The following is a 12,056-nucleotide window of genomic DNA, read 5'->3' on the forward strand; positions in this document are numbered from 1 at the left end:
CATATGTTTAAAGAAAGAAAAAAGAAAGCCCATGGGTGTAGAAAGAAGAAGCCAGTCTTTTTTTTTTCCCCCCTTTTTGAATTTTGGTCTCAAATGGCTGCTCTGATAAAGCCAATGTTGTGTCATGGATTTTACAATGTTAGTATGAATTTCTTTTTTTGTGTGTGTGTGGATGTGTTTGCAAGAACGTTCTGGAAATGTTGAGTTTTTGTGTATTCTTGGATGCAGTGAAAACTCCTTTCCATGTCCCTTTATATAAATAAATTGGTGGCCAGATGTTGCCAACATCTGTGATGTCAGGGAGAGATAGTGCAGGAATATTTGTGGATAAGCCACACTGAAAATTCCAGCACAGGATGCTAGTTACTCTTGGTGAAAGGGGTCTAGATGGTATTCTAGAAAGGTAAGGTACTAATCTAGTGTAAGTAAGCATTTCTTGAGTGTCTCTCTAAACTGGCCCTAATTTTCACTGACCCATGCATTGGCTCATTGCTAAAAAGTAATATGGTTGCAGACCTTTGCGCTGACATGTGTTTTGTTTTCATCATGAATGAATTGTAACTATTTGTAACTAGTTGTAACTAACCATGTGTACTGTTTGTTTAATGCATGGTTGACTGTGCCACAAAGACATTGAGTTTCTTGACACTTTACGAGAGCAGTTGGGGTGTTCCAATGCCAAACATTTAGGAACCCTCATTCTTGAGTTACATTTGTGCGGGTATCTAGGGCTCGACATTGGACAATTGTTTTGCATACTACCTATGTGGAGCTACCTATTAGTAGATGCAGAATGCAGAACATGGCCTTAAACTTTAAATTCACACAGTTGAATTTAAATCATTGACAATCTTATCTTTTGTGACCACCAGCATGCTTTCTTTTTTTTGGCAATGAAGCTCCCATAAGAGTGGCCTTTCTTCTCTGTGCAGAATTTTGCCAAGTCCATCTTCCCAATCCTGCAGTCAATCAAGATGCGGGAGGAAGGTGTCACCACCAAGCAGGCACAACCTGAACCCGTTCTGCCACCCAGGGTAAGCATCTCGCTGAAAGATAGTGTGTATGGCACCGCCCAAATGCCCAAGTCGTCATTAATGCTCCAAGGCAATGTTTATGATACTCGGCTGGTTCCTTCTGTGCTCTGGCTGGGATTGCAAGGATGCTGAGCCTGCTGTTAATTGGAGCCAGAAAAAGCATGCCTGAGTGGAATGTACAGCCACTCTGCCAAAACAGTCGGAGGCTGGGAGAGGAAACATGTCAGCACTTCCAGTGTAAACAAACAAGGCGTGCAGGTGCTAAGGCACCTGCCTGCTACCACTGCACATGTCACGGCAGCAAACACCTTACCAGCAATAGAAGCTGCAGTAGCTGCATGACTGGAACTCCGACAGATCTTGGTTGCACTTCCAGATTGAAGGTTAGAGCACCTCCGAGCGCTCTGAAAGAAGCAGCTGAATGTGTTCCGAGTGTTCAGTTTCAACCAGCTGAATAGAATATGTATTGCCAGAGCACTGTGGAGCACTCAAAAGCAACCAGCGATCAATTCTTTGAGGGTAATATATATTTTTTTTCAATCAATGTTTCATTAATGAGTGAAAAACAGTGCATCACATATGACAGATATAGACATGTGACATGTAATTTGACATAATATTGTTACGCAAATGAAGGATTAAGAACTGGAGGCTATTTATAAAGTATATTTACAAAGGATAACTGCAGCACTGGGCAGTTTAGCCGACAGCTCGAGTGCCAGAGAGCGTTCGTCATCTTCGTCGGGGCGCCTGCGTGCATGGTCCACAAGAAACACGCAATGTGCATGCATCAATATTAAGTGTTATACTTTTAATCTTGCGGACAGTTATTACTTGGAAGGCATAGTAGATCTGAACCTATCTACCACGGGAGCGACAAATTTATGCGATCAGCAGTCTCAGTGCACTGTTTGCACTTGTGGCCAAAAAATAGTATATATATCACATACTGGAAGTAAAAACAACAAAAACAATGTGATCTGTGACCCCCCCCCCCCCTTGCGCTTAGCATAAAAGGTCGAATTTCAATACAATGGAATTTTGATACAGTCCATGCCTTTAACAACAGATTGGCATGCAATATACTTTTGAATAATACAAACCCTTCCTCTCACTTTGTTTGGTTGGCCTATATTAATATGGAACATATTTTATTTTTAATGGACCTGGCTACAGGTACAGGGTACTGGTGAGTTTGGACTGGTGGTGCCTTCCTGCGGCCGCGGCGCGAACGTAATGGCATGTGCTGGCTGTGCTGGGCGCAGATGGCACTGCCGCCAGCTATGTTCATTGAATGTGCTCCCTTGTTTTTTCAGTTTTATATGCGGCAATGCCTCATGAAAGCCAATTTGAACAAAAATGTTGCGGTTTTAGGTGCACAAATAGTAACTGAAACGTAACAACCTGGTGTGGCCATTTAGTTCAATCGGTTAATTGCCATCGCTGCCTCACCAGATGGAACGACGGAAAGCCTGGATATGTGTGGTCTGCATGCAACCTATATGTATACAGTGCTCAACAACTGTAACAGGGTACTTGGAATGCATGGCCGCCAGCGATTTTTGCACCGACTGTGAGGGCTGTAGACACCGGGCTGATGTATACGGGAATACGATAAACGCAAGAGCCGTTGTGACGTGTTGTGACTGCACTTGGTCCAACAGCGATCGTAGTGCAAAAAAGTGACGGCAATCGCACGCTCCGAGTATTGCGTTTCACTTGCTGAGCACTGCACATTTCTGGCGCTGCTTTGTTTTTGCTTAGGTCTTAAAATATTAATGCGATAGAGGGTCCTGTGTCATAAAAAATCCTGTGTCGGCGGTCAGCGCCGGCGTCCCCATGAGTGAAAATTCTCGTGTATATTTAGGTATTTGTATGTACCACGCCTTGCTATATGACATACAGTATAGGCGGGCTATATTGTCACACCATTCTATCACTGAAGTTGCTGATACCTTATCTTACACTCTTGGCAAAGTTATTCTGCGGAATTTTGAGAATAACGGCCCACAAACAAATGTTGTGAAACAAAACCAACAGCGTATGCCTTTTGTGCTGAATCTTCTTGGACTGAAATATTAAAATTGTGAAACGATCAGAGAAATTTCTAAAAAATTATTTATTTATTTTTTGGTGCGGCTGTGCACTACCAGAATCGGTCCGCGCAAGAGACCGCGTTTCTATCTGAAAGCTCGTTTTCGTGTAAAGCATCCGCCGTCAGTGTTTTTTGGTAAAAATTAAGGTTACATAAACTGCAGATCTTTGAGGGCTATCACATTCAACTCTTAAAGGCGAAGTAAGCCTCCCCCAAATTTTTAATAAAGGAGCTGTTCCTACGCAATAGCTGAGTGTTCCATGCGAATTGCATGTCTTTGCCACCATGAGTGTGACGGCTTCGGAGCATGGGTACTGAAGGTCAACACAGCGTTTTAACTGTTGTTCTGCTGTCCTCTCAATGGCTCAGTCTTTCTTTAGATATTTTTCTTCCACGTGGTTCCCAAGTCTAGTTGTTGCGTCTGATGCATGGCATGTGCATCGACGGCAACGAATGTAAACACAGCGGTGTCTTCACACTTACCGTCAACGACAACCTTACACATGCACCAGCTGCCGCCGTCGGCTCTCCTCGCGCTAAGCTGTGTAAAATTGACCAAGACTGAAGGTTAGGCTAGTTTCTAAGATGTTGAGATTGGCGATGCATTGCAAAAAAGGAAAAAAGAATTGCAACCAACAGAGAGTGGGATCTTACTGACTCATGTGCATCGATGAAGTAGTGGAAGAACCAAAAAAGGGGCAGGTACATCTCCCCTTTCTGTGGCCGCCCACTGGCCGCCCACTGCCTATAACCGACTGTTGGCTACAGCGGACAAATTTTTTTGCATATTTTGTCTAGATGGTGTAAATACAACGAACTTTTCTGCAGCGATGCCTGCTCGTGGCAATGCACAGCGTGCAAATATTTCCGGCCACTTGTGAAATGGGCAAAAATTCACTTTTTTTCAAAGAATAAACACACTAACCACAAGCTTCCCGGAACAGCGTGCCCCACACAATGCCCCACTGACTAATGAAGAGTCTGCCGAGTCAGCCACGCAAGTGGATCAACACCGCTGACTTGCCGCTAAGCCTAATCGCTAAGCGAAGCCATAGCATATGGTGCTTCAGAAACAGCTGCTGACGATCTCGGAATGCATAGTTTTGAGAGCGCCTTATTTCTCATCGCATCAATTCGAAGTAAAAAAATGAGCCATACCACTCTGGGAAGGTGGATGACCAGCGAAGCTGTTTAGCTCATGACACAGAGGTTACACAGAATTTTGATCAAAGGCACGAACATATGCTACTGTCTTGAGTGGCGGTTGGCGATCATCGTGACAAAAGGAACACACACACACATCTGCACACATACACATCTATTCTTGGTCAGTGAGTCATGATGGGTAGGTCTTAATCAGTGGGTCTTGATTGGGGAGTCATGATTGGTGGCCATCATTTGGTCGCTGTCACTGTGGTACACATTTATGGTGTCACTGTCCCGGCAGAGTGGCAAGAAACTAGGCATGCAAGCAGTTGGAATGCCGATGAAGAGAGGGTGGTGTGAACGTAGGCATGGCTGAAATGGGTCGGGCTTTTGGGCTAAGATCCGATCGTAGTATCACTTCTTGTCCTTGTGCCTGGGACTTCTTTGGGTCTCAGGTGTGACAAAGGTAGTTCAAGGGCATGTTACAGAGACCACAGGGGTATGTGCCATTGCACTTGGACCCTCTCTGCACTATCACCAGGATCAGCCCGCATTTTTGCTCATGGAGTTGAGAAATCCACTGAACCCTTGCCATAACCAGCTTTGCTTTAAAAGGAGACAGACTGCTTATTTACTGATCTTATTTTGTCTGAAATGCTACTCATGGCGTGCAGACTACGAAGCGTGTGATGTGACCGAACTGTCACACGGAGTGCAACGGCGGCCAAACACTGGTTCTGAGTTGAACTTTTCTTGTATTGCAGCCCTCATTAGTGCTACAGGTTGGAAAGTGGTTGTTGCTTGTCACAAAAGATACAATTAGGACATTTATTTATTCTTCTGGCCACTGTTTTGTGTGGAAAACAAACTGCTTGGAAAACAAACATGCTTGGGCCGGGTGGCCAGCATAGCAGGAAGCTCCTCAGCTAGCTTGTCGCCATTGTGGCAACTGTTAATCTTGCTGTTGTGCGGGCATTTATAGGCTCTAGTGCGAGGGAACCGCCATATTTCAGCAACCAGCATCGGTGGACAACAATGAGCCATGCTGCATGGTTTTACGGTCGCTGTGCAAAACCATTTAACTATTTATTTTAATTTCAATGTTTTCATCATTTTTGCAATTGCCTTTGGATTAGATTGCGGTATATCTGAAGTTCCATAATTTCACAATATACCGAGGCCAAGGTCCATCTAAATAGGTTGCGAAGCTTGGCACACAAAGGGTGCCAAAACCTATCGCCAGAGATATCAGTTAGCGGTGCACTATTGAAGCGTGACTAAGTGAGAGGGGGGGGGGGGGGTACAAACACTGAAACTAAAGAAATCTATGTAAAAAAGAATTCAAAATTTTAAATCAGAATACTGTCATATGAGTAAATATTCTGTTTCAAATATTTTTGCTGTACTAAAACAGATGTTAATCTTTTTCTGTTTCACAATTTAGTAGTTCGTTCTTGGTGACTCCTACCAATCAGTGATTCTGAATCAAGACTTGGCAAGACTGTAAATGAGCTCTTATGCCATGCGGAATGGCATTGCTCACTTGAATGCGGCAGTTTTATACAAGTGCATTTTAATTTGCTTTCATGTTTGTTCAAAGCGTGGCTTGCGCTTCACTTCAAGTGTTTCCTGACCTAGCACATGGCATTCATTGGCGAAAAGAGTGAGTGCTGTTTTTTTTTCTTATCATGCAAGTTCACACTGTGCCATCCAACGCGCTGTATCTCGTTGTGACGATAAATGTGGAATGCTCCACGAAGAAACATTCTCTGTAACTCTGTAGCTCTCTGTGACACAGGCTCTGAGTGTCCAATGGGCCGCAAATTAGTAAGTCAAATGTTTTCTAAATGATAATGTGGGGCATTGTTGCTTTGTTTGATAACTCATATCATGAGAAGCCAACAAACACTGACACCAAGGACAACATAGGGGAAATTACTTGTGCTTAATAAATAAAATGAAGTAACGATAAATTAACGGAAATTAAAGTGGATGAAAAAACAACTTGCCGCAGGTGGGAACCGAACCCGCAACCTTCGCCAAGGTCTGTGAGTGGTGGCGCTGGCTAACACTCCCAGGGTTCTACTAGTACACATAAATACCCAAGAAAGTGGATGGGGAAACGTCGCTGCGGTAGTTCAATTGGTAGAGCATTGCACGCGAAATGCGAAGGTTGTGGGTTCGGTTCCCACCTGCAGCAAGTTGTTTTTTCATCCACTTTAATTTCCGTTAATTTATCGTTACTTCATTTCATCTATTAAGCGCAAGTAATTTCCCCCTATGTTGTCCTTGGTGTCAGTGTTTGTTGGCTTCTCATGATATGACTTATAAAATTCGGGCCCCTTGGTTAACCCCCTTTCTTCTCGTTTCTTTGATAACTGTTGCATATGAATACATGGCGTCGCAAGGAATTGGGAATGATTCTGTGAAAACGATCTGTATATGTCTCAATACATTCCGGGTGTCTGCTGGCCATAGTACTTTTCGTCCATTGAAACATGTTTTGTTTGGTCAATTATATTGGTCGCATTATTCTAGACGAATAAAAGTGAAGTTTTTTAAAAAGTTTTTTCCTGTAGCGCAAATAGCACAAGGACGTAGAAGAGAAAACAGACACACACAAGCACTAACTTCCAACAACAATTTACTTCCGTGACAGACGTCTCTTTTATACCCTCTCTTTCTCTCCATTTTTTTTATAAGCATGTGTCTACTGACAAGGTAACGGAGCAAATGATATTATAACTGACTTGCAAACTAGGCAAAAACTACAGTTGAACCTCGATATATCGAACAGCGCGGTGATAGCAAAATAGTTCGATATAGCCAGAATTCGATATATAAAATCACGTAGAAAACGCGTCAAAAACTAGCACAAATCAATCAATGAACCAATCGTGGCGCTATAGATACTCGCATGAAGCTTCAAACAAAGTATTTACAGTCGCCAACCGTTTATTCGGACCTTACGGGGACTGCGAAAATGTCCGAATAAACAGGTGTCCGAAAAAGCAGATTAAGAAAAAAAAAAATGAAATCCTTTATTTCCACGCACTTATTCGGGCTCGGCAGCAGGCTTGAAGAAATCGTGAATGCGCCGTTGCACGCCGTTTTTTCCGTTTACGCGCAATCAGATAAGCCTGATCTCGGAGAGGGTCGTACAATCACTATAGGTGGCTGAAAGCACAGTCACTCCGTATGCGACGGCAGCGTAGCACATGGTGTGTCATCTTCCGACTCAAGAGTCATCGTCCAGCGGTGCAGCAGAAATTTGACGAATGATCTCACCGTCGTCGAGTTCTGCGCACGTCAGTACAGCAGTGTCGGCACCTGTGAAACTGTCAAATGAGACGGTGTCCGGAGTCGCAATGCAACCACTGTGCAGGTCTTGGCAGAACATTTTCCGCGTCAGTAGGGAGCACATCGGAAGCCGACAAATCTTAAGCCCAGACCACACGTACGCTCGCGAACGCGCGCAAGCTCGCGTCCGCGCGCCTAGTGCCTTGAGCGCCTCGCGAGTAATGGCGGTTTGCATCCACAAAGACGCGCGACAGCGCGCGCTCACTGGGCTCACTCACAGACGCCTTGGTAGGCACCGCTTCGTACTTTGTTATCGATAGTGTTTCAAAATGCTTTGATATCTATAAACTTAATTGTTATATTTTTATAGCTGCTAGATCAGCGCATAAAGGAAAGAAGAACCACTTTCTTGCATGATATAAATCTGCTTCACGGAGAGTTGAACGTTCCGCGCCGTAGGTGCGTAGCAAGGCGTGCAGATGCGAGGCAACCCAAGCGCACGATAACAGGGAGGAGCTGTTCCCCGCGCTCACGCCGCGTTTCGACGCGTACGAGCCATGTTGCACCATCTGCGCATGCGTGGGCGCGTGAACGCGAGCTTGCGCGCGTCCGCAAGCGTACGTGTGGTCCGGGCTTTAGACCTCCCGGCACCCGCTTGCCGGCATTCCCCAGCGTAGTCTGCGTGGGCACTGTCGGTGCCATTAGACACTTGACGCGATGTTTCCATATGTCGCGTTGGATCACCGAAACCTCGACACAGCGCACAAAGCAAACACCACTGTACCGACACCAGTCGCACAAACGAAAAACGCGGCCTGCTCGCAGCGTCGTGCGCGAAGAAACAAATCAGTTGCTCGATTGTCTTGACATGGCTTACTAAGCTGAAACCTGAACTGTTGTAGAGCCACTCTATCGAACCCGGCAGAAATGATGATGATGAGCGGGGATTTCCAGCAGCGCCACTTCGTGGGGCAGCAAGGAAGCTCCGTTCGAAATAAAAATGGCGTTCAGCAAGTCGAACCATGCACCGGGCACCGGTCAGAGTCAGTGCATGGTGCTCTCGACTGAGTTGGCTCAAGGAGTGTCCGAAAAATCAGACGAGAGGTTGCAAGGTGTCCGAACTTTCGGCAGTTGTTATACATTATGGTCTATGGGGAGAATGGCGGTGCCGCGAAGCTGACCGAATAATCGGGCATGTACGAATTTTTGGAGTCCGGAAAATCGGTCGGCGACTGTATTTCGTTCGCTGAAAGTACTGAAGCAGCGTAGCCTGCTTCATATTGGCAACCGCGTGCTTGACCACAGCGTCCTCAACATAGTCCAAACGGTCCACAAGAGACGGTCCAGTGCCTTCTATTGCGCCGCAGTAGCGGTGTACAATGGCCAAAGCAGCTACAGCCTCAGTTGCAGTCGGGAGCGGGGCAACATCAGCGCTTGCTGGATCAGCCTCGGCAGCGTCTTCGTTTGGCTGCTCAGCAGTCACTTCTGCCGCGATCTCCACGTCTGTTAACTCCGCCACTGTTCCGGTGCTGTCGTCACCGCCAACGAAGTCCTCAATGCACATGCTGTGTGGCTCAGCACCGACAAAGCGCTCCAACTGGCTCCACGGCTGCCTCGATCACGCGCGCACGGCGGGGGCGCGGGGGCGCGTGATTGAGGCGGCCGGGCTGGTTCGCGGCCGGGGAGCGCGCGAAGCGCGCGCTCCCCTCGAGACCGGCCCAGACCGGCCGTGGCTGGCTCCAAGCCGCCGCGTGTGTACGCCGCTACGTTCAAGTGGCACCCTTGGCGCAACCGATGTGGGAGCTGTCGTACGCAGCAGTCTGGAATGCCCATCGCGCCGCCGCTATCTTCGAGAGTGTTGCGGGAAAGCCCGCCTCCTGTCAACAGAGCGCACTTGGTCTGGGGCGGCGGAGTTCGATATATCCATTTTACATCCGGCCCCGTTCGAAATAAAAAATTAAAAATGCATGCGATTTTCCACGTGATATAGAAAGTGTTCGATATACGCAATAATTCGATATATCCGTGTTCGATATATCGAGGTTTGACTGCATTATGTTTATTTATTTATTATTTATTTATTAGTTACCTGCATCGCCCCGTAGGGCATTACAGCAGGGAGGTTACAAACTTGAAACAATACATCAATAAATTAGTTCAATGCGTGGTAAAAAGCATCATTTTCTGTAATATATACAATGGTCGATGGCAAACTGTTCCAATCTCGAACAGTTCTAACAAAAAAAGAATAACGAAAGACGTCACCCCTACAAGAAAATTCCCTGACCTTCAGACAGTGGTCAAGTCGCCTAGATATATAGTGTGGTGCCTGGATGTATTTTTCGCGGTTTATGCCTGTTTTAGAATAATAAATATCGTGGAAAAATTTTAATCTAATCAGCTTTCTACGATCCTTCAGCTCTTGCCATTTAAGTTTAAGTTTGCTTTCTGTCATGCTAAGCTGCCGGCTATAATTACCAAGAACAAATCTAACTGCCCTATTCTGGATTTTTTCTAATTTGTTTATAAGCTCAGATGTGTGTGGGTCCCAACAAACACATCCATATTCAAGTATTGAACGTACATGACTAAAGTACAACTGCGTCTTCAAGTTACTCGGTAAATGACTAAAATTGCGCCGCAAGAATCCCAAAACTGATGCTGCCTTATTTCCAATATAGTTAACATGCTTGTTCCATCGTAAATCAGAAGTAAAAAACACACCTAGATATTTAAATTCCTTGCTTACTTTTAGAGTTGAATCATGAATTCTATACCTATAGGGATGATTAGCTCGTTTTCTTGTAAAGGTGACGTGAACAGTCTTATTTATATTTAACGACATATCCCAACGCACACACCAGTCTGCGATAGTGTTTAGGTCAACTTGCAGGATTTGTGAATCGGAAATGGCATCTATGACTCTGTAAACAACACAATCATCGGCAAACATCCTGAATGAAGACTGTATACCAACTGAAATATCATTAATATACAACAAAAACAATAGTGGCCCCAACACTGAGCCTTGGGGAACTCCCGACGTAACTGACGCATATTGCGAAGATATACCGTTCAGAACCACAGCCTGTTTCCGCAATGACAAATATTCGTCAATCCACGCTATTATTTTACCATCCACGTTATAAGCTTTTAATTTGGAGAGTAGGAGACTGTGTGCGACTACATCAAACGCTTTACTGAAATCCAAAAAAACGCAGTCCACAACTTGTTGTTTATCAACTGCCGAGGCTAAATCATGAATAAACTCTACCAACTGTGTATTGCACGATAAACCACGCCTGAAACCATGTTGGCAGGGACTTAGGAGATTATGCTTAGTTAAGTGGGCCATAACACAACTGTATATTACATGCTCCATAATTTTGCAGGTTATACTAGTTAAGGAAACGGGCCTGTAGTTCTGAACGGAGTTACGCACCCCACTCTTATGTATGGGCACGACTCGCGCTAACTTCCAATCATCTGGCATATCAGTTTCATTGAGGGACTTCTGAAACATCCGGACGAAATAAAAGCGTAACGCATCCGCACAGTTCCGTATGATAGCGGCAGGAATGTCATCAGGGCCGCATGCCTTAGCCTGGTTCACATCTTTTAATAATTTGCGGATACCATCGACACAAAAGGTAACTTCTGGCATGGGGTCTATTTCAGCAGGTAATTCAAAACAGACAGTACGTGAGCTAGACGGCAAAAAGACAGATGAAAAATAACGGCTAAAAATTTCAACTTTAGACTCATTATCATGAATAATAGTTTCCTCATTTTTCAAAGCAGGTATTGATCTGTTGTCTTTGCCATTACACTTCACATACCTCCAAAATTCTTTGGTATCCGTGACAAGTCTTTCTCCTAGATTAAAGAAATAGAAGTCCTTAGCGATGTCGGACTTTTGCCTAAATTCAGTTTTTGTTGCTTTCAGCAAGGCCAAATGCTCTGGCGAATTAGACGCCTTATATCTTTGATAGTTTCGTCGCTGTCGTCGAACAAGGGCACGTAACTCTGTGTTAAACCAGTGTTTGTCTCGAGCTCGCCTACTTGATATAACTCGTGATGGGACAAAAGCTTCACGTAGTTCGAACAATTTCAATTTGAAAGTATTCCATAGTTGTTCGATATCTAGATTATCTGCAAGTGCATCAAAAGTTGGAAAGAACGATTCGAAAGCAGCGCTAATCGCCTCGTAGTTGGCCCTGCTGTAGGCATAAATCTTTCGACTAGGTGTTTTTGCAACCTTCACATACTGAACTGATAAATCTGCTAGAACAACGTTGTGATCGCTCAAACCTGGCAACACCCGTACATTGTATACAACATCAGGCACGTTACAGAGCAAAAGGTCGAGTACGTGACCTGTTCCGTCAGTGCGTGATGGCTCGTGCACATACTGATAAAAAGTGTTCTGATCTAAAATATCAAAGAAAGTTGAGTATAGGCTCCCTCGAGCAGTATCCCTT

At 44.9% G+C, this 12,056-nt stretch overlaps 1 protein-coding gene across 1 annotated transcript in view; it reads left to right on the forward strand.

The window, feature by feature from the left end:
* The window catches only part of LOC135918732 (parafibromin-like), a 232,335-nt gene that overhangs the window by 88,487 nt on the left and 131,792 nt on the right, over positions 1-12,056 (forward strand). The window contains exon 8 of the mRNA XM_065452378.2: positions 933-1,034. Coding sequence (XP_065308450.1) covers positions 933-1,034 — 102 coding nt within the window. The remainder of the gene's footprint in view (positions 1-932; positions 1,035-12,056) is intronic.

This window comes from Dermacentor albipictus, unplaced genomic scaffold (genome assembly GCF_038994185.2).
Source record: "Dermacentor albipictus isolate Rhodes 1998 colony unplaced genomic scaffold, USDA_Dalb.pri_finalv2 scaffold_21, whole genome shotgun sequence".
Lineage (NCBI taxonomy): Eukaryota > Metazoa > Arthropoda > Arachnida > Ixodida > Ixodidae > Dermacentor > Dermacentor albipictus.